Source organism: Elephas maximus, chromosome 3, assembly GCF_024166365.1.
Source record: "Elephas maximus indicus isolate mEleMax1 chromosome 3, mEleMax1 primary haplotype, whole genome shotgun sequence".
Classification (NCBI taxonomy): Eukaryota; Metazoa; Chordata; class Mammalia; order Proboscidea; family Elephantidae; genus Elephas; species Elephas maximus.
In genome coordinates this window covers 134542413-134565706 of record NC_064821.1, presented here as the reverse complement: position 1 = coordinate 134565706, position 23294 = coordinate 134542413, and the positions used below count along the sequence as shown (strand labels likewise).

Below are 23294 nucleotides of genomic sequence, written 5' to 3'. Positions count from 1 at the left end.
AGTCTGATCTTTTTACAAAATTTGGGGTCTGCATCCCACTGCTCTCCTACTCCCTCAGGTGTTCTCTGTTGAGTTTCCTGTCAGGGCAGTCATCAGTTGTGGCCGGGTACCATTTAGTTCTTCTGGTCTCAGGCTGATGTAATCTCTGGTTTATGTGGTCTTTTCTGTCTCTTAGGCTCGTAATTACCTTGTGTCTTTGGTGTTCTTCATTCTTCCTTGTTCCAGGCGGCTTGAGACCAATTGATGCATATAGATTTTTTTTTAATATAATTTTTATTGTGCTTTAAGTGAAAGTTTACAAATCAAGTCAGTCTCTCACACAAAAACCCATATACACCTTGCTACATACTCCCAATTACTCTCCCCTAATAAGACAGCCCACTCTCTCCCTCCACTCTCTCTTTTTGTGTCCATTTTGCCAGCTTGTAACCCCTTCCACCCTCTCATCTCCCCTCCAGGCAGGAGATGCCAACATAGTCTCAAGTGTTCACCTGATCCAAGAAGCTCACTCCTCACCAGCATCCCTCTCCAACTCATTGTCTATTCCAATCCACATCTGAAGAGTTGGCTTCAGGAATGGCTCCTGTCCTGGGCCAAAAGAAGGTCTGGGGGCCGTGACCACTGGGGTCCTTCTAGTCTCAGTCAGACCATTAAGTCTGGTCTTATGAGAATTTGGGGTCTGCATCCCACTGCTCTCCTGCTCCCTCAGGGGTTCTCTGTTGTGTTCCCTGTCAGGGCAGTCATCGGTTGTAGCTGGGCGCCATCTAGTTCTCCTGGTCTCAGGCTGATGTAGACTCTGGTTCATGTGGCCCTTTCTGTCTCTTGGACTCGTAATTGCCTTGTGTCCTTGGTGTTCTTCATTCTCCTTTGATCCAGGTGGGTTGAGACCTATTGATGCATCTTAGATGGCTGCTCGCTACCGCTTAAGACCCCAGATGCCACTCTTCAAAGTGGGATGCAGAATGTTTTCTTAATAGATTTTATTATGCCAATTGACTTAGATGTCCCCTGAAACCATGGTCCCCAAACAACTGCCCCTGCTACGCTGGCCTTTGAAGCATTCAGTTTATTCAGGAAACTTATTTGCTTTTGGTTTAGTCCAGTTGTGCTGACCTCCCCTGTATTGTGTGCTGTCTTTCCCTTCACCTAAAGTAGTGCTTATCTACTATCTAATTAGTGAATGCCTCTCTCCCACCCCCACCCCCCTCGTAACCACAAAAGAATATTTTCTTCTCAGTTTAAACTATTTCTCAAGTTCTTATAATAGTGGTCTTATACAATATTTGTCCTTTTGCAACTGACTAATTTCACTCAGCATAATGCCTTCCAGGTTCCTCCATGTTATGAAATGTTTCACAGATTCCTCACTGTTCTTTATCGATGCGTAATTTATTTATCCATTCATCCATTGATGGGCACCTTAGTTGCTTCCATCTTTTTCCTATTGTAAACAATACTGCAATAAACATGGGCGTGCATATATCTGTTCGTGTAAACGCTCTTATTTCTCTAGGATATATTCCAAGGAGTAGGATTCCTGACGTATAGTAGATCTATTTCTAGCTTCTTAAGGAAGTGCCAAATCGATTTCCAAAGTGGTTGTACCATTTGACATTCCCACCAGCAGTGTAGAAGTGTTCCAGTCTCTCCACAGCCTCTCCAACATTTATTATTTTGTGTTTTTTGGATTAATGCCAACCTTGGAGTGAGACGAAATCTCATTGTAGTTTTGGTCTGCATTTCTCTAATGGCTAATGATCGTGAACATTTCCTCATATATCTGTTAGCTACCTGAATGTCTTCTTTAGTGAAGTGTCTATTCATATCTTTTGCCCATTTTTTAATTGGGTTCTTTGTCTTTTTGCAGCTGAGTTTTTGCAGTATCATGTAGATTTTAGAGATCAGGCGCTGATCAGAAATGTCATAGCTGAAAATTTTTTCCCAGTCTGTAAGTAGTCTTTTTACTCTTTTGGTGAACTCTTTGGATGAGCATAGGTGTTTGATTTTTAGGGACTCCCAGTTATGTAATTTTTCTTCTACATTCTTTATAATGTTTTGTATATCGTTTATGCCATGTATTAGGGCTCCTAGCATTGTCCTTATTTTTCTTCCATGATCTTTATTGTTTCAGATTTTATATTTGGGTCTTTGATCCATTTTGAGTGAGTTCTTGTGCATGGAGTGAGGTATGGGTCTTGTTTCATTTTTTTGCAGATGGATATCCAGTTATGCCAGCACCATTTGTTAAAAAGACTGTCTTTTCCCCATTTAACTGTTTTGGGGCCTTTGTCAAATATCAACTGCTCATATGTGGATGGACTTATATCTGGATTCTCAGTTCTGTTCCATTGGTCTATGTATCTGTTGTTTTGACTACTGTGGTGGTATAATAGGCTCTAAAATCAGGTAAAGTCAGGCCTCTCACTTTGTTCTTCTTTTTCGGTAATGCCTTATTTATCCGGGGCCTCTTTCCCTTCCATATGAAGTTGGTGATTTGTTTCTCCATCTCATTAAAGAATGTCATTGGGATTTGGATCAGAATTGCATTAACTGTATATATCGCTTTTGGTAAGATAGACATTTTTATAATGTTAGGTCTTCCAATCCACAAGCAAGGTATGTTCTTCCACTTATGTAAGTCTCTTTTGGTTTCTTGCAGAAGTATACTGTAGTTTTCTTTGTATAAGTCTTTTACCTCTCTGGTAAGATTTATTCCTAAGTATTTTATCTTCTTGGGGGCTACTGTAAAAGGCATTGATTTCGTGATTTCCTCTTCGATGTTCTTTTTGTTGGTGTAGAGGAATACAACTGATTTCTGTATGTTTATCTTGTATCCTGATACTCTGCTTAACTCCTCTATTAGTGTCAGTAGTTTTCTGGAGGATTCCTTAGGGTTTTCTGTGTATACAATCATGTCATCTGCAAATAGAGATACTTTTACTTCTTCCTTGCTGATCTGGATGCCCTTTGTTTCTTTATCTCGCCTAATTGCTCTGGCTAGGACTTCCAGCACAACGTTGAATAAGAGTAATGGTAAAGGGCATCCTTCTCTGGTTCCTGATCTCAGTGGGAATGTTTTCAGGCTCTCTCCATTTAGGGTGATGCTGGCTGTTGGCTTTGTATAAATGCCCTTTATTATGTTGAGGAATTTTCCTTCTATTCCTATTTTGCTGAGAGCTTTTATCCTGAATGAGTGTTGAACATTGTCAAATGCCTTTTCTGCATCAATTGATAAAATCATGTGATTCTTGTCTTTTGTTTTATTTACGTTAATTGTTTTTCTAATGTTGAACCATCCCTGCATACCTGGTATGAATCCCACTTGGTCATGGTGAATTATTTTTTTGATATATTGTTGAATTCTATTGGCTAGAATTTTGTTGAGGAGATTTTTGCATCTACGTTCATGAGGGATACAGGTCTATAATTTTCTTTTCTTGTGGTGTCTTTACCTGGTTTTGGTATCAGGGATATGGTGGCTTCATAGAATGAGTTTGGTAGTATTCTGTCCTTTTCTATGCTCTGAAATACCTTTAGTGGTAGTGGTGTTAACTGTTGTCTGAAAGTTTGGTAGAACTCTGCAGTGAAGCCGTCCGGACCAGGGCTTTTTTTTCCTGGGACTTTTTTGATTACCTTTTCAATCTCTTCTTTTATGGGTCTATTTAGTTGTTCTACCTCTGTTTGTGTTAGTTTAGGTAGGCAGTGTGTTTCTAGGAATTCATCCATTTCTTTTAGGTTTTCAAATTTGAGTATAGTTTTTCATAGTAATCTGATATGATTGTTTTAATTTCAGTTGAGATTGTTTTAATCTCTGTTGTAATATCGCCCCTCTCATTTCTTATTCAGGTTATTTGCTTCCTCTCCTGTTTTTCTTTTGTCAGTTTGGCCAGTGGTTTATCAATTTTGTTGTTTTTTTCAAAAAACCAGCTTTTGGTCTTGTTAATTCTTTCAGTTGTTTTTCTGTTTTCTATTTCATTTAGTTCAGCTCTAATTTTTATGATTTCTTTTCTTCTGGTGCCGTGGGTTTCTTTTGCTGCTCTCTTTCGATTTGTTCAAGTTGTAGGGATAATTCTTTGACTTTGGACCTTTATTCTTCTTGTATGTATGCATTTATTGGTATAAATTGGCCTCTGAGCACTGCTTTTGCTGTGTCCCAAAAGTTCTAATAGGAAATGTTTTCATTCTCATTGGATTCTATGAATTTCTTTATTCCATCCTTAATGTCTTCTATAATCCAGTCTTTTTTGAGCAGGGTATTGTTCAGTTTCCCAGTGTTTGATTTCTTTTCCCTGCTTTTCTTGTTATGGATTTCTACTTTTATGGCCTTATGGTCAGAGAAGATGCTTTGTAATATTTCAATGTTTTGGATTCTGCTGAGGCTTGCTTTATGACCTAATATGTGGTCTATTCTAGAGAATGTTTCATGTGCACTAGAAAAGAAAGTAAACTTGGTTGCTTTTGGGTGGAGTGTTCTGTATATGTCTACAAGGTCAAGTTGTTTGATTGTGGCATTTAGATCTTCCGTGTCTTTATTGAGCTGCTTTCTGTATGTTCTGTCCTTCACCGAAAGTGGTGTATTGAAGTCTCCTACAATTATTGTGGAGCTCTCTATCTCACTTTTCAATGCCGAAAGAGTTTGTTTTATGTTTGTTGCAGCCCTGTCATTGAGTACATAAATATTTAATATGGTTATATCTTCTTGGTGTATTGTCCCTTTAATCATTTTATAGTGTCCTTCCTTATGCTTTCTGATGGATTTAACTTTAAAGTCTATTTTGTCAGAAATTAATATTGCCACACCTGCTCTTTTTTGATTGTTATTTGCTTGATATATTTTTTCCATCCTTTGAGTTTTAGCTTGTTTGTGTCTCTAAGTCTAAGGTGTGTCTCCTGTAGGCAGTATATAGATGGATCTTGTTTTTTAATCCATTCTGCCACTCTCTGTCTCTTTATTGGTGCATTTAGTCCATTTACATTCAGGGTAATTATGGATAGGTATGAATTTAGTGCTATCATTTTGATGTCTTTTTTTGTGTGTTGACAGTTTCTTTTTCCCACTTGATTTTATGTGCTGAGTAGATTTTCTTTATATATTACCCTTTCTTCACATTTGTTGTTGTTGATTTGTTTCTGCTGAGTCTGTATTTTTCCCTTGTATTTTGTTTTGATGAGTAGAATAGTTTGTCTCCTTTGTGTCTACCTTACTATTTACCCCTATTTTTCTAAATTTAAAACTAACTTTTATTTGTTTGTATCGCCGTATCTTCCTCTCCATATGGAAGGTGTATGATTACATTTCTTAGTTCTTGTTTATTATTTTAATGTTGTCTTCTTTTATGTAATAACCTCGCTGTTACCCTGTTTTGGGCTTTTATATATATATATATATATAACCTTGCTTTGTTTTTTTGGATTTCCCTTTCTGGGTTGCCTTCTGGTTGCTCTGCCCAGTGTTCTAGTCTTGGGTTGATACCTGACATTATTGATTTTCTAACCAAAGAACTCCCTTTAGTATTTCTTGTAGTTTTGGTTTGGTTTTTACAAATTCCCTAAACTTGTGTTTATCTGGAAATGTCTTAATTTCACCTTCATATTTAAGAGACAGTTTTGCTGGATATGTGATTCTTGCCAGGCAATTTTTTTCCTTCAATTTTTTAAAGTATGTCATCCCATTGCCTTCTTGCCTGCATGGTTTCCGCCGAGTAGTCTGAGCTTATTCTTATTGGCTCTCCTTTGTAGGTGACTTTTCGTTTATCCCTCACTGTTCTTATAATTCTCTCTTTATCTTTGGTTTTGGCCAGTTTGATTATAATATGTATTGGTGACTTTCTTTTAACATCTACCTTATGTGGCATTTGATGAGCATCTTGGATAGATATCTTCTCATCTTTCACAATATCATGGAAGTTTTCTGCCAACAAATCTTCAACAATTCTCTCTGTATTTTCTGTTATCCCTCCCTGTTCTGGTACTCCAATCACTTGTAGGTTATTTCTCTTGATAGAGTCCCACATGATTCTTAAGGTTTCTTCATTTTTTTGAATTCTTTTATCTGATTTTTCTTCAAATATATTAGTGCCAAGTGATTTATCTTTGAGTTCAGAAATTCTAGCTTCTACTTGCTCAATTCTGCTTATCTGACTTTCTATTGAGTTGTCTAATGCTGTAATTTTATTGTTAATCTTCTGAATTTCCGATTGCTGTCTGTTTATGGATTTTTCCAGCTTATTAAACTTTTCATTATATTCCTGAATAATCTTTCTAATTTCTTCAGTTGCTTTATCTGTGTGTTCCTTGGCTTGTTCTGCAATTGCCTCATTTCCTTCCTGATGTATTGAAGGGTTCTGTATATTAAACTTTTGTATTCTGCATCTGGTTAATTCCAGGAATGCACTTTCATCTAGAAGGTCCCTGGATTCTTTGTTTTGAGAGCCTGTTGAGGTGATCATGGTCTGTTTCTTTACATGACTTGATATTAACTGTTGTCTCCGAGCCATCTATAAGTTATCGTATTAGTTTATGCTTGCTTACTGTGTCGTATGCTTGCTTACTGTGCTTTGTTTTGTTTTGGTATACCGCTATGGGTTGCTTGAGTGAGCTAACTTGATTATTTTTGCCTTTGGAGCTCTGGTGTCCTGTCCCCACCTGGCTAGAGCTGTTATCAGGTATATCAGTCTAGGAGTCCATTCAGTTTTCTTGTATGAATTCAGCTCAGGTTTCCAGGTAGCTGATCATCAAGTGTGTGGTACAGGCTCTGTCCTACAGTCTTAGAGGGGCAGGGGTGATTGATGTATATACCAGTATCTGATTGCAACAGGGGGTCATGCTCTGAACAAGGCAAGGGGCTGAGAACCGACCCCCAAGTGTCTCTGAGGAAAACGCGTCTCTGTCCCCTGGAGTGTGCTGGTGGGTGGGTTCTTCAGAGGGACCATGGGCACCCAAAGTTTTTGGTTGTAAGGACTGGGAGGTACCAGTTATCTTTGGAGCCCTGTCGCAGGTGGCTGGGTGACCTGAGTGGAGGTACCAGTCCTTAAGTCCCTGATGTGGGTAGGTGAGGATCTTGTTTAATAGGCAAAGCAATGTTGAATGTCAAACACCCACCTCTCCGCTGCCTGGCTGAAATGGTTGGAGTTTGCCAACAAGGGCTTAGTCTCCCGAAATAGACCTGCACAGGTCCATGCAGAAGGGAAAGGTGCTCAAGGTCCATGGACGGTTTATGCCTGGACAGGAGCCGCTTCTGTCCTGAGCTCCCCCGATTAATGGAGCTAGCAAATTATCTTTTCCCCCTAATTGCAAATTTTTTCCTTCCCCGAGGCTGGGAGGATGGCTCTAGGTGCTCTTCAGGGTCTATCTCGGGTCCAAGGATTCAGCCACTGAAGCTGGCTTGGGGGTGTGGGGACACTGTAGAATATAGGCAAGTACTTAGCCTTTGCCGAGAGCACCGTTCTTCTCAGGTTCCAGAGGTGTGAGTAGGCTGTGTGGCTAGCTGCTTCTCCCTGAGGAAACTGTGGCTGAACGCTTATGCTAATACCAGCCAGCCACCGCCGCCACCGCTCTGGGAATGTTGCCTGAGGGCTCCCTCGATTCAGGTCTGGTAACTCCTCTCCACTTCTGAACGGTCTCTTCCTCCCCCTGCCCCTCAGTTCATTGTCTAATCTTGTGTTTGATGCTCAGGGCTCCAGCTTTTCACAAATATACTCGTTTCACTTGTTTTTTGGGGTCTTTGTTGTAAAGAGGACTCTCCGGAAGCGTCTGTCTATTCCTCCATCTTGGCTCCCATAGATGGTTTTTTAAAGGAGCACCGTACTCCATTAAAATTAAGAATATTAGTAATATCCTTTATTTTGTGTGCTAATCAGCTCTTTCACTAAAAGGTGACCCTAGGGGATAGTTGTGGCTCAAGGTTTAAAGAATATCTCAGGGTGAGAGTCTCAGGGAGTCCTCTAGTCTCAAGTGGTCCAGTGAGTCCAGACTTTTTAAGAATTTGAGTTCTGTTCCACATTTTTTTCCCATTCAATCAGGGTCCATTTATTTTGGCCCTGATCAGAAGGGTCAGGCATGATAGCCAAGCACCATATAGTTCTTCTGGTCTCAGAATGCCATGGCTTGTATAGGCTATTTGCCCTGTAGAATAAGTTTCTTCTCTGAGACTTCAGATCAAAGGATTTAAGGGAAGAAGACTCACTGTACAACTGGAAAGGAATGGATGATAGGAAAAGAGTTAGAGCTGTGGAGATTGGAAGGTGCCAGTTAGTTCCATTTTCATTCACCCCAATATTCCTACATTTTTAGTTAGAACTGTTTAGGTTCCTTGTTTGAGCCTCAGCTGTGTTCTCAGGTGGGTTTCAGCATGTGTGACCTTGTCTGATATGATGGTCAAGGTGTCTTAAGTGTCCATTTGGCTACTAAATTATCCAGTTATTTAATCAAACCCTGATCTAGGTGTTGCTATAAAGGTATTTTATAGATGTGATTAACATCTACAATCAATTGATTTTAAGTAAAGGTATTATTATGAATTGAACTGTATATGTATTGAAGTTCTAGCTCTTATAAATGTGGATATGATCCGGTTTGGAAATAGGGTTTTCTTTTGTTATGTTAATGAAGCTATATTAGAGTATGGTGGGTCCTAAACCTAATTACTTCTGAGTTATAAAAGACCAGAATAGACACAGAGAGACACACACAGGAGGAAGGTGCCATAGGAGACACACACACACACACACACACGGCAGAGGCATCTACAAGCCCAGGAATGCCATGGATTGCTGCAGCTACTAGAAGTTGAAATTGACAAAGAAGGACATTTCTCTAGAGCCATGGCCTGAATTTAGATTTCTGGCTTCCTGAACAGTGAGAAAATAATTTCTGCTCTCTAGAGCCACCCACTTGTGCAATATTTTGTTATGGCAGCACTAGGTAATTAAAGGAGTCCCTGGGTGGTGCAAACAGTTAACTGCTTAACTACGAACCAAAAGGTTGGTGGCTTGAACCCACCCAAAGTCACCTTAGGAAGAAAGGCTTGGCAATCTGCCTCTGAAAGCTTACAACCTTGAAAACCCTATGGAGTGTAGTTCTACTCTGCGTACATGGTGTTGCCATGAGTTGGAATCAACTAGATGGCAACTGGTTTGATTGCTAAGACAGGTGACAAAGACAAGAGATTACCCTTGGTAATGTGGGTAGGCCTCATCCAATCAGCTGAAGGTCTTAAGAGCAAAACAGATTTCTTGGGGAAGAAGAAATTCTGCCTCAAGTTTGCAGCATCAAATCCTGCTGAGTTTCCAGCCTGCCTTATGGATATCAGACTTGCCAACCCCCACAATTGCATGAGCCGACTCCTTAATGTATATATCTCCTATTATTTCTGTTGCTCTGGAGTACTCTCGCTGATACATCTGTAAATAGATGGGCTGGGTCAGAGAAAAGGTCATTTGCTTGAGGGGTTGAAGAGCCACAGAGAGAACTCATCTTAGGGAAGGAGGCAGCACATGAGTTTGCTTGTGTTCCAATACCTCAGTGTCAAAGGAAAGTGGGCATGCTGAGTGGTTCAAGCCTTATCCTACCCAACTCTCCTTCCTTCCCTCTCTCCTTCCATAGGTACCAGAACTGCATCGAGGTCTGAAGTCTCTTCTCGGCTTCTCCTGCTCCCTCCCACAATCTCTTGCACATCTCATTCTGCCTTGGTGTGTGCATCTTGGTGGACTTGAACTAGCATAAGGGCATTGTTCTAGAACCTTCTCCACCTTCCTCCCACTATAGGCATTGGGCAGCTCCAGCACATGGAGCCTAGATTGCCTGGTGGCTGTGGGTTTCTTTTCAAATATATGGGACTCCACCTTCATCCCAGGGACTACTGAGCACACCTTGGGACACTTTGCAGAAGGCTGAGATCCTAGGTAAGTAGGTGGTCCAAGGTCCCATGAAACTTGGGCTAATGCTATTAATATGACCTCTTTGGTGGCTGTAGGCTGGTGAGATGATGAGACCTGGAAAAACTGAGCTTATAAACACACAATTAAAATATACTAAACTGAAAATAACTGCTTCCATGAGCATGGTGAAACCCATGTTTAGTTTCTGCAGCAAGAAACTGTATAGGGTCGCTGTGAGTCGGAATTGACTCAATGGCAATGGGTTTTTGTATAGCAATCGTGTTATAGATTTGGTAAAATAATAGGAAATGTATTTAGTGTTTACTATATGCCAGGCACTAGATTAAACTCTTTGATAGCCCTAAGGCAAGCATTTAATCAATATCCATTACCCCTTTCTTCTGCGCTAACAAAACCCGGCTTTTGTTTGGGACAACAATGTGCCTAGCCCAGGTAATGATTTATGTCATGCAATCATGACACTCCTGCTCTGTGTATTCCCAGCTGCTTTTGCATTCAGGGGTTGCCATACAACCTAGTTCTGTCCAGGAGCCCTAAGCAGAAATCTGCTGGGGGAGGGGCTGGGTTCTAGAACATGCTTTTCATAGAAGGCTATGTGGTGAAATTGCTCACTCCCTTCAAGTCTCTAGAAATCGTAGTGGCATAGTGCTTAAGAGCTATGGCTGCTAACCAAAAGGTCCACAGTTTGCCTGCACCAGGTGCTCCTTGAAAACCCTATGGGGCAGTTCTACCCTGTTCTATCGGATCGCTGTGAGTCGGAATCAACTTGACGGCAACATGTTTGGTTTTTTTTTTTTTCAAGTCTTTGCTCAAATGTCCCCTTCTCATTAAGACCTGCCCTGATCACCCTGTTTATAATTGTAGTCTGGCACATAGCAGGCACTCGATGCATTTTTTTTCCCCATTTGATTTTATTGATGCTTATTTGGTAGATTTACATTTCAATAAAACTGTAAGTAAAAGCAGAAGAAAGCACATATAAGACAACAAAACAAAACAAAAAAACCCTCAAAAATGTGCAGTATCATTTGAAAAATGGAAGTATATGGCATTGCAGATGACTATTTTATTGGCTACATATAATCTTTTTAAAATTTTATTGTGCTTTAGGTGAAAGTTTACAGCTCAAGTTAGTTTTTCATTAGAAAATTTATAACATTTTTTGCATGAACATGTGAAAACAAAATAAAATGTGGCATTTATAATTCTGCAGATCATCAATTTTTGTTCTTTTTATAACAAGAAAAATTAAAGAACTGCTCTTGCATTGACAGTATCTTTTAACACCGGGAAATCTTCTTGCCTGAAGGACTGAGAAGCCATCTTGCAGAGGTCTCGTTCTAAGCAACTAAGGGGCCAGAAAGGAGCCAACCCTAGCTGATACCAATCGCTCTTTCCTGGGCCCCGGCCACCCTTCCTGCCTCTGACCCTGCTAGGGCATATTTCTCATCTGGGAGGGAACACACTCCCTCCCCTGTACCTCTCTCTCTCACCCTATAAAATCTTATTCAGCCTTCAAGGGTTTGGCAATGGGTCTGGCTTTTTGGTACTCTGACTTTCTAATGGATCATTGGAAGGAAGAGCTTTAGGTCTCAACTTGGTTGCCCCTCTGCAACATTTATTGCGGGTGACCATGAGTTTCTTCTTGAACTCTTTTTCTCTTGTGGGTTCTGTGGTCATAGCTTGGACTAGTTTCTCTCTCTCTGGCCATAACTTCTCAGTTTCTTTTACTGCTTCTACTTCTCTATTCATCCCTTACATGTTGGGGTTCCTCAGCCCTTTTCTACGTATACATGCTTCTTGGTGTTTTCACCCACTGCAACGGCTCCACCCACTGCTTGTCTACTGCTGCTGCCCATCTTTCGGTTTCTAGCTTTTACGTATAGCAGCAACAGATATGTCTACCTTGATTCAAAACTACAAGCTCTTTAAACTTAACATATCCCAACAGATTTCATTATTATCTCTCCCCATCCCAAAACCGAATCTGTCCCCTATAGCATCAAAGTGTACACGACCATATAGCACAGTACACAGCAGCATAGGCTCTAAAGTTCATGGGTTAAAAATCCCTAGTTCTGCCTTTTACCAGTTGTGGGACCTTGGGAAATACCAAATATCAGATAGGGTGTCATTTAACAGGATTTTTTAAAAAAATGTTTGTCCTTGGCATATTATAATCACTTGAATGAAGATGATGATTCATTCATTAATTCAATAATTCAATGACTATTTATTGAGCAACATGTGTGCCAAATGGGCCCATTGGTGCAATGGTTAAGCACGCAGCTGTTAACCGAAAGGTCAATGGTTTGAACCCACCAGCTACTCCGCAGGAGAAAAGACCTGGTGATCTGCTCCTGTAACTATTTCAGCCTAGGAAACCCTATAGGGCAGTACTACTCTGACCTTTAGCGATGAGTTGGAATTGACTTGGCAGCACACAACAATATGTGTGCCAAGCACTGCTCCAGGTATTAGACAATCAGGAATAAAAAAAAAAATTGGCAAAACTGTGAAGTATTTGGGCAGCAATAAGTGCAAAGGAAGGGGAAAAGCATGAAGTGGGGATATGAAGTGTCAGTGGAAGTTTGAACTTTTAGGTGGGATTGGCAGGGAAGGCTTTCCAGAGATCATGGCTGTCTTAGCTACCTAGTGCCACTGCAACGGAAATACCATAAGTGACATGGCTTTAAACAACAGAAATTTATTTTCTCACGGTTCTGGAGGCTAAAAGCCCAAATCAGGGTTTCAGCTGTGTTGATTCCTTCTGTGAGCCTCTCTCCGAGTTTCAGGTGTCTGCCAGCAATCTTGGGCATTCCTCAACATTTGTCTTCCCTGTGTGTGTCTCTGTGCCTATTCTGCTCTTTTGATAACTCAGAAGTGATTAAGTCCAGGATCCTCCCCACCCTGGTATGATCTCACTAACATAACAAAAGAAAACGCTTATTTCCAAACAGAGTCATATTTACAGGTATAGAAGTTAGGATTTCAACACAGATTTTCGGGGACCACAATTCAACCCGTAAGAGTGGCTTTGAGCTAAGACCTGAGGGAGTGAAGGAGTTAGCTCTTCAGATAGTTAGAGAAAGCACAGAACGATGATTGCAAATGCTCTGAGACAGGAGCGTGTCTGGTGGGTCTGATGGCTAGGAGGGCAGGCAGTTCATAGTCAAGCTTTTCATTCATGCTCTGAGTGAACTGGGAAGCCAAGGAACAGCTCTGGGCAGAAGAATGACAGTATCTGACCTCCATTTTAAAACTACCATCAGACTGCTGTTGAGGGATACTGAACAGGGGCAAAGGTCATAGCAGGAGAACAGTTAGGAGGAGGCTGCTGCAAAACTCCAAGCCAGTGGTGATGGTGGCCTGGACCATGGTGGTAGCAGTGAGGGTGGAGAGAAGTGATCTGGTTCTGGGTATAATTTGAAAGTGCAGTGAACAGGATTTGCTGACAGATTGAATATGGATTGTCAGAGAAGAGAAAAAAGGGAGACTTCAAGGTTTTTGTTTCAAGCAACTGGAAGCAGGGTGATGGGGAGGACTGCAGGAGGAAGGGGCTTTGAGGGGAATCAGGCACTCAATTTTGTACATGTTAAGTTTGAGACTGTCTATTACAACATCTAGTTAGATGGATATACAGCCCTTGATTTCATGGGAGAAGTTCAGGCTAGGACTATAAACCAAAAAAAAAAAAAAAACCATTGCCGTTGAGTTAATTCTGACTCATAGCGACCCTACAGGACAGAGAACTGCCCCATAGGGTTTCCAAGGAGCACCTGATGGATTCGAACTGCTGGCTAGGGATATAAAAAAATTTCTCTCTCTCTTTTCTATTGTGGTGAAAACACACACACCAAAACATCTGACAACACAACAATTTCCATATTTACAACTCAATGCCTCGATTTCATTTTTCTTGTTGTGCCACCATTATTACTATCCTCATCCAAAACATTTTACTGCCATTAACATAAATTCAAAGCCCTCCAGACAAAAACTCCCACCATCCCTCTTCCTCTCACCCCTGGTAACCATTAATCATGTTTGGCTTCTATACTTTGCTTATTTCATGTAAGTGAGTTCATACATTATTTGTCTTTTTGTGACTGACTTATTTCACTGAGCATAATGTTTTCAAGGTTTATTCGTGTTGTGGCATGTGTCAGAGCTTCATTTCTCTTTATGGCTGTATAATATTCCATTGTATGTATATGACACATTTTGTTTATCCATTCATGTGTTGATGGGCGCTGTGGTTGTTTCCACCTTTTGGCTGTTGTGAAAAGAGCAGCACTGAACATTGGTGTACAGGTTTCTGTTTGCATTTCTGCTTTCACTTCTTCTGAGTATGTACCTAGGACTGGGATTGCTGGGTCATATGGTAATTCTATGTTCAACTTTTTGAGGAACCACCAAACTGTTTTGCACAGTGGCTGTACCATTTTACATTCCCACCAGCAATGGGTTGAGTATTCCAATTTCTCCACAACCTCACCAGCACCTGCTGTTTTCCTTTTTTTTTTTTTAACATTACCATTCTATGGGGGGAGGGGTACGGTGATATCTCATGTGGTTTTGATTTGCATTTCTCTAATGGCTAATGATGTTGAGCATCTTTTCATGTGTTTATTGGCCATTTGAATATCCTTTTTGGTGAACTGACTATTCAAGTCCTTTGCCCATTTTTTGATTGGGTTGTTCGTCTTTTTGTTGTTAAGTTTGTAAGTAGTGCTTAAAGCTATGAAACTGGATGAATTCACCTAAGACAGAGTGTAGGCTAAAAAAAGAAAAAAAAGTTCAAGGGCAAGGATAAGCCCTGGGACATTCTAATGATGACAATATGTGCTGGACACCAGCAATTTATCTACAGGCACTCATCTGTCCCTCATAAAAAGGCTGCAAGGTAAATACTATTGGTCTGACCTGATAAAAGGGAATTCACAGAGATACAGAATTTGTGCAAGAGCACATTAAAAAAAAAAGGCCATTGAGTCGATTCCGGCCCATAGCGACCCTACAGGACAGAGTAGAAGTGCCCCATAGGGTTTCCAAAGAACGGCTGGTGGATTTGAACTGCCGACCTTTTGGTTAGCAGCTGTATCATTTAACCATTGCACCACCAGGGCTCCTCAAGTGTGCATAGATGGTTACTAAAAACAAAACCACCAAACCCGTTGCTGTTGAATCGATTCTAATTCAAGTGCTAATAAATACCTCTCTGACTTCAAAGTTTTCCTTCTTCCAGCAACCTAACTTGTAAACCTTGGCATAATCCTTTCTCTTCCCTTTCCCATCCAACTGGCCTTTCATTTCTATTTTCAAATTGAGCTTAAAACAGGTCATCCTAATCTTTTACCTTCAACTATTGCTATTGCCTCTTAATAGGATTTCCTGCCTTGAGACTCTCCCCACTCTAATCCATTCCTTATCTTCCTGAAAATAAAGCTGCTCATGTCACCTTCCTGCTCAACCCTTCTATTAATTCCCATTATCTATGAAATATAATCCAGCTTCCCTAGTTTGGTTTACAAGAGACTTCCCCATCTGGCTCCAACCTACTTTTCCATCTCATCTCCTGCTACTTTCCCCCATTCCCCCCTCCATTCCCGTTGATTCTCTGGGACATTGAACCTCTTACTGAGAAACACTAAGCTCTTCTGCAACCCAGACAGTTTCATGTACTGTTTTGTTTTTGCACTCACACTGGTTAAACCTCGGGTGCAATAATGACTAGAAAGTGTGATGGTGGACATCGTGTCTTGTGCCTCATCTCAGAGGAAAGCTTTCATGTTTTCACCACTAAATATGATGTTTGTTGTAGGATGGTTTTAGGGTATCTTCATCAGATTAAGGAAGCTCCCTGGCTAAGGATTTGTTATTGTCATGAAGGGGGGTCAAAATTTATAAAATGTTTTTCTGCATCTATTAAGAGGGCATCATCATTTCTCTCCTCTAATCAATCATTAAACAAGAATTATTTCTGCAGTTAAATCAACCTTACATTCCCAGATAAATCCAGCTTGATCTTTATGTATTATCCTTTAAAAAAATATATATGGGTTCAATTTGCCAATATTTTGCTTAGTATATGGTCTTACAGTTTCAGCGGTGGCCCCCCCAAAAACCAAACCCATTGCCATTGAGTCAATTTTGACTCATAGCAACCATACAGGACAGAGTAGAACTGCATCATAGGGTTTCCAAGGACCATCTGATAGATTAAAATTGCCCACCTTTTGGTGAGCAGCTGAGCTCTTAACCACTACGTCACCAGTGCCCAGAGGAGCACTTTTTGGAGAGTGACCAAAAGCAATCTGATAATTAGGAACAAAGTTTGATGTCACTTCTGTCTGGGATTAGGACGTCTGAATGGATAGTGGGGGCGGGAGTTGGAGGGGATGTACGAAGCTTTGTATTACTTTAGGAAAATGAAAATGTCATAACATTTTTTCATATTCAGTCTAATAATAGCCTAGTACGAAAAGAGAAACAGATCTTCTTGTTATAAATCAAAAGTTTCAATATCGATAAAATAAAGGCCTACATTTATATATAAATCTAATTATGTTTAGTTTGCTAGTTCCATAAAAAAAAAAAAAACTAATGAATAAAGGGGGAGGGGAGTCCCATACAGTCCCCAAAAACCCTTTCAGCAAGGTTTCCTACAGAATGTCCATGTATGACACTTTCTCTGAGACTTTGATTAGTCCGAGGTTGATGAGGACGGTCTTTTCCAGTTCCAGATAATTGTCATAGTCCATTTTCAATTCAGCTTCCATTTGTTCTTTTGACTTGTGATAGGTTTTCTAGGGGAGAAAAAGCAAGACACTTGTATAAAATTCTGACAGCTAAAAATACCAAAGGACGAGCAGGGGCTGTTGTAAACAATTGGCCTGGCTGTGCTCTCAGGGAGTCTGCAGGAAGGCAGGAGGGAAGGGGGTACCTCTTGCTGCAGTCAGGGGGAGGAGCTGCTGCTCTGTACAGAGAAGGCGGACACCCAGCCAACTAGTGTGGATAGATTCAAGATACCTCCTGGAGGGGGAACAGACACAATTTGCTGCTGAGTTGCCTGTGGGGGTCTCAGGGGAAGGGAGGAATCTTGGATGCCTTGCAGGCTCCTAGCTCAAAGGAGAGAGCACAACCACTTACTGAGGGAGGAGAACATTGACAAGGGAGAGATAGCAGGGAACCTTCATGCTACCAAAGAGTCTCTGGGTGGTGCAAACAGTTAAGTGCTTGACTACTAACTTAAAAGTTGGCAGTTCAAACCCACCCAGAGGCACCTCAGAAGAAAGGACTGGTGATGTTTCCAAAAGGTCACAGTTCTACTCTGCACACATGGATGGGGTCACCATGAGTCAGGATCGACTAGATGGCAACTGGTTTGGTTTTATTTATGCAGCCAATTTATCCAATACCACTTATTGGATAATCGGTTGTTCAGGATTCCTTCAGGGATTTAATACATTCTTACAGAGTCTAGGAGTCATTTCTGGACTACCAGTTCTGTTTTTCGATCTGTAAGTATTTGCATCAGTACTGATCTAGTTTAATTATTTTGGTATTTGAACTCATTATCATATCTGATAGGGCAAGCCCCCAGGCATTATAATTTTTCAGAAATTTTTCCCCATCTGTATATTCTTTCAGATGAACTTTAGAATCATTTCCATTTTGGTGTATTGTCCTTGTATTGTCTTTCTTTCCCTCCTCTTGTCTTCTCCCCCATCCTACTGTCTTCCTGTGTCACTAAGCTCCGTCTTTGTGTGTTCCATTAGGGGGATTAGTACTCTCGACATTCATTCTAGTTTCGTTAGAGAATAGTTTTTAAACAATGTTTTCCTCCTTTGAGACTTCAGAGTAATAGTCCCTTCTTCGTCTGGGGTGTTTTTCCATATGTTTGCTTATCTTTCCCTTTTCTTAATATCTCTGACTTTCATATTCCTCATCTCTAATGATAGGACCCACTTCATAGCATTGTGAGTGTTAAGTGAATCGTTTATTTAACCCTCATGTCAAATCCTCAGAATAATGCCTGCACTTAATACCTGCTAGCTGCAATATGTAACCAATTCACAAAAAAAAGCAAGACTCGATATGGTAAAAGTAGAAAACACCTTCTAACCACTGTCCTTTGCAATATATGTAGCAGATCCCAGGGCTTTTCCTATTACTTTTAGGTACTATGAATAGTGTCAGGTTCAGGTATTAAAAATCCAGGCCCTCCCATGGCAGTGCCCCCTGATGTCGGCCATAGGTCCTGGCTGGCTGCTGATGGGCCTGCCCCCAGTTTATCTGCACCTGACTGTGCACCTCCAGCCTCTTTCTGCTGCAGCTGCCTCACCCCAGATAGAAAGTTCTTTTGGACACCTGATTTGAGCCCAAGTACTTTCCAAAGGTGTCTACTTGGCCCCAGGAAAGCTTGCCTCCCCCTCTGCCATCAGGAGATGCTCCTCGCTCCACCAACCTCTCTCCACAGCCTGCTGTCAGGGCAGCGTAAGCCAGTATCTGGCCTGCAGGCTTTTCAGGCAAGAGCCAGACCTAGTCACTGGATTCCTAGCTCTCCCCCACATTCTGCTCTGTTCCTTGATAACATGTGGCCCTTGGATTTCTGCTGCTCAACAAGCCTCTCTCTAGCAGTGGTTCCCCGGAAGGTCTCCTCAGGAAGTCTGATATATTGAGGAAGCGGGAGTCGGGAATTCATGGCCCTCTGACGCCTGTCTCCCAATAAGAAAAGAAAATTTTTTTTCTCTTGCCATTGACTTCCCTATAACTCTTGCCTCCTCTATGTAGCCTGGAGGCTGGGGGATTGACTAGAGGATGCAGAATTCTTTTGAACTCCCTCCCACTCCCCTTATAGATGGTGTAGCTTGTGGGGTTATGTGGCACTACTGTTTTCCCCACTTTTGGGTCTCCGGCTGAAACTTTAGTTAAGGAAATTCCTATTTCAGAGCTGTAATTACTATTACCCATCAAGAAGTGAGCTGTATCAGGTTTGATGTTTGCAAAGATGCAGGAATATGGTTCCCTGGGATCTGCTGGTTGAAGTGTGCAGCCTAATGCCTGGTACTGGTGGGCATCTAGAACGTCTATCCCTGGGACAGATGTGTGGTCTTCTAGATCCCTCTGTAAAAATACTAATACTGAGCACTTACTGGCACTCTCTACGTGCCAGTTATTCTCTTGCTGTGTGCCTTAGAGTAGATTTTTGACTCAGAGTGACCCCATGTGACAGAGTAGAACTGCCCCATAGGGTTTTCTAGAGTGTAATCTTTTTTTTTTTTTTTTAATTTTTATTGTGCTTTAAGTGAAAGCTTACCAATCAAGTGTCTCTCCTACAAAAATTTATATACACCTTGCTATATACTCCTAGTTCCTCTCCCCGCAATGAGACAGCACATTCCCTCTCTCCACTCTTTATTTCATGTCCATTCAGCCAGCTTCTGACCCTGTTTGCCCTCCCATCTCCCCTTGAGAAAGGAGCAGCCCACATAGCCTCATGTGTCTACTTGATCCAAGAAGCTCACTCCTCACCAGTATCATTTTCTATCCCATAGTCCAGTTCAATCCCTGTCTGAAGAGTTGGCTTTGGGAATGGTTCCTGTCTTAGGCTAACAGAAGGTCGGGGGACCATGACCTCTGAGGTCCCTCTAGTCTTAATCAGACCATTAAGTCTGGTCTTTTTAGGAGAATTTGGGGTCTGCATCCCACTGCTCTCCTGCTCCCTCAGGGGTTCTCTGTTTCATTCCCTGTCAGGACAGTCATCATTTGTAACCAGGCACTATCTAGTTCTTCTGGTCTCAGGCTGATGTAGACTCTGGTTTATGTGGTACTTTCTGTCTCTTGGGCTCATAATTACCTTGTGTCTTTGGTGTTCTTCATTTTCCTTTGCCCCAGGTGGGTTGAGGCCAATTGACACATGCTAGCTTTTAAGACCCCAGATACCACTCTCCAAAGTGGGATGCAGAATGTTTTGTTAATAGATTTTATTATGCCAATTGACCTAGATGTCTCCTGAAACCATGGTCCCCAAACCCCCACCCCTGCTACACCGGCCTTCAAAGCATTCAGTTTATTCAGGAAACTTATTTGCTTTTGGTTTAGTCCAGTTGTGCTGACCTTGCCTGTATTGTGTGTTGTCTTTCCCTTCACCTAAAATAGTTCTTGTCTACTATCTACTTAGTGAATACCCCTCTCTCTCCCTTTCTCCCCACTCTTGTGACCATCAAAGAATATTTTCTTCTCTGTTTAAATTATTTCTCGAGTTCTTATAACAGTGGTCTCATACAATATTTGTCCTTTTGCAACTAACTAATTTCACTCAGCATAATGCCTTCCAGATTCCTCCATGTTATGAAACATTTCACGGGTTCACCATTGTTCTTTATCAATGCGTAGTATTCCACTGTGTGAATATACCATAACTTATTTATCCATTCATCCGTTGATGGGCACCTTGGTTGCTTCCGTCTTTTTGCTATTGTAAACAGTGCTGCATTGAGCATGGGTGTGCATATATCTTTCGTGTAAAGGCTCTTATTTCTCTAGGATATATTCCAAGGAGTGAGGTTGCTGGATCGTACAGTAGTTCTCTTTCTAGCTTTTTAAGGAAGTGCCAAATGGATTTCCAAAGTGGTTGTACCATTTGACATTCCCACCAGCAGTGTAGAAGTGTTCCAGTCTCTCCACAACCTCTCCAACATTTATTATTTTATGTTTTTTGTGTTAATGCCAGCCTTTTTGGAGTGAGATGGAATCTCAATGTAGTTTTTATTTGCATTTCTCTAACAGCTAATGATCGTGAGCATTTCCTCATGCATCTGTTAGCTACCTGAATGTCTTCTTCAGTGAAGTGTCTGTTCGTAACTGTTGCCCATTTTTTTATTGGGTTATTTGTCTTTTTGTAATTGAGTTTTTGCAGTATCATGTAGATTTTAGAGATCAGATGCTGACTGGAAATGTCATAGCTAAAAACTTTTTCCCAGTCTGTAGGTAATCATTGTACTCTTTTGGTGAAGTCTTTGGATGAGCATAGGTGTTTGATTTTTAGGAGCTCCCAGTTATCTAGTTTCTCTTCTGGTATTTGTGCATTGTTAGTAATGTTTTGTATACTGTTTATGCCATGTATTAGGGCTCCTAACATTGTCCCTATTTTTTCTTTCATGATCTTTATCATTTTAGATTTTATATTTAGGAGTTTGATCGATTTTGAGTTCGTTTTTGTGCATGGAGTGAGGTATGGGTATTGTTTCATTTTTTTGCAGATGGATATCCAGGTATGCCAGTACCATTTGTTAAAAAGACTGTCTTTTCCCCCATTTAACTGAATTTGTGCCTTTGTCAAATATCAGCTGCTCATAGGTGGATGGATTTATGTCTGGATTCTCAATTCTGTTCCATTGGTCCATGTATCTGTTGTTGTACCAGTACCAGGCTGTTTTGACTACTGTGGCGGTATAATAGGTTCTAAAATCAGGTAGTGTGAGGCCTCCCACTTTGTTCTTCTTTTTCAGTAATGCTTTGCTTATCTGGAGCCTCTTTCCCTTCCATATGAAGTTGGTGATTGTTTCTCCATCTCATTAAAAAATATCATTGGTATTTTGACTGGAATTGCATTGTATTTATAGAACACTTTTGGTAGAACAGATATTTTACAATGTTAAGTCTTCCTATCCATAAGCAAGGTATGTTTTTCCACTTATGTCAATCTCTTTTGGTTTCTTGCAACAGTGTCTTGTGGTTTTCTTCGTATAGGTCTTTTACGTCTCTGGTAAGATTTTTTCCTAAGTATTTTATCTTCTTGCGGGCTGCTGTAAATGGTATTGATTTGGTGATTTCCTCTTTGATATTCTTTTTGTTGGTGTAGAGGAATCCAACTGATGTTTGTATGTTTATCTTGTATCCTGATATTCTGCTGAACTCTTCTATTAGTTTCAGTAGTTTTCCTGAGGATTCTTTAGGGTTTTCTGTGTATAAGATCATGTCATCTGCAAATAGAGATAATTTTACTTTTTCCTTACCAATCTGGATGCCTTTTATTTCTTTATCTAGTGTAATGTTGAATAAGAGTGGTAATAAATGGCATCCTTGTCTGGTTCCCAATCTCAAGGAGAATGCTTTCAGTCTGTATCCATTTAGGATGACGTTGGTTGTTGGCTTTACATGCCCTTTATTATATTAAGGAATTTTCCTTCTATTCCTATTTTGCTGAGAGTTTTTATCATGAATGGGCGTTGAATTTTGTTAAAAGCCTTTTCTGAATCAATTGATAAGATCATGTGGTTCTTGTCTTTTTTATTTTTTATATGATAGATTACATTAATTGTTTTTCTAATGTTGAACCATGTCTCGATACCTGGTATGAATCCCACTTGGTCATGGTAAATTATTTTTAAGATGTGTTGTTGAATTCTATTGGCTAGAATTTTGTTGAGGATTTTCGCATCTAAGTTCATGAGGGGTAGAGGTTTGTAATTTTCTTTTTTTTGCAGTATCTTTACCTGGTTTTGGCATCAGGGATATGCTGGCTTCATAGAATGAGTTTGGAAGTATTCTGTCCTTCTCTATGCTCTGAAATACCTTTAGTAGTAGTGGTGTTAACCCTTCACTGAAAGTTTGGTAGAACTCTCCAGTGAGGCTGTCCGGGCCAGGGATTTTTTTGTTGTTGTTGGGAGTTTTTTAATTACCTTTTCAATCTCTTCTTTTGTTATAGGTTTATTTAGTTGTTCTACCTCTGTTTGTGTTAGTTCAGGGAGGTAGTGTGTTTCTAGAAATTCATCCATTTCTTCTAGGTTTTCACATTCTTAGAGTACAATTTTTCATAGTAATCTGATACGATTCTTTTAATTTCAGTTGGGTCTGTCATAATATCGCCATTTCATTTCTTACTTGGGTTGCTTCCTCTCCTGTTTTTCTTTTGTCAGTTTGGCCAATGGCTTATCAATTTTGTTAATTTTTTCAAAGAAGGAACTTTTGGTCTTGTTAACTCTTTCAATTGTTTTTCTGTTTTCTATTTCATTTAATTCTGCTCTAATCTTTATTATTTGCTTTCTTCTGGTGTCTGAGAATTTCTTTTGTTGCTCTTTTTCTATTTGTTCAAGTTGTAGGGATAATTCTTTGATTTGGGCCCTTTCTTCTTTTTGGATGTGTGCATTTATTGATATAAATTGACCTCTGAGCACTGCTTTAGCTGTGTCCCAAAGGTTCTGATAGGAAGCATTTTCATTCTCATTGGATTCTATGAATTTCTTTATTGTATCCTTAATATCTTCTATAACCCAGTCATTTTTGAGCAGAGTATTGTTTAGTATCCAAGTGTTTGACTTCTTTTCCCTGCTTTTTCTCTTATTGATTTCTACTTTTATGGCCTTATGGTCAGAGAAGATGCTTTGT

General features: G+C 40.4%; 1 protein-coding gene across 3 annotated transcripts in view; it reads right to left on the bottom strand.

Moving 5' to 3' along the window:
- Positions 1 to 10912: 10912 nt before the first annotated feature.
- DNAI3 (dynein axonemal intermediate chain 3) overlaps positions 10913 to 23294 on the bottom strand; it is a 100425-nt gene continuing 88043 nt past the window's right edge. For all 3 annotated transcript variants that reach the window (XM_049879652.1, XM_049879653.1, XM_049879654.1), the window contains one exon: positions 10913 to 16708. In XM_049879652.1, the coding sequence (XP_049735609.1) occupies positions 16565 to 16708 (144 nt within the window). In that variant the 3' untranslated portion in view covers positions 10913 to 16564. The remainder of the gene's footprint in view (positions 16709 to 23294) is intronic.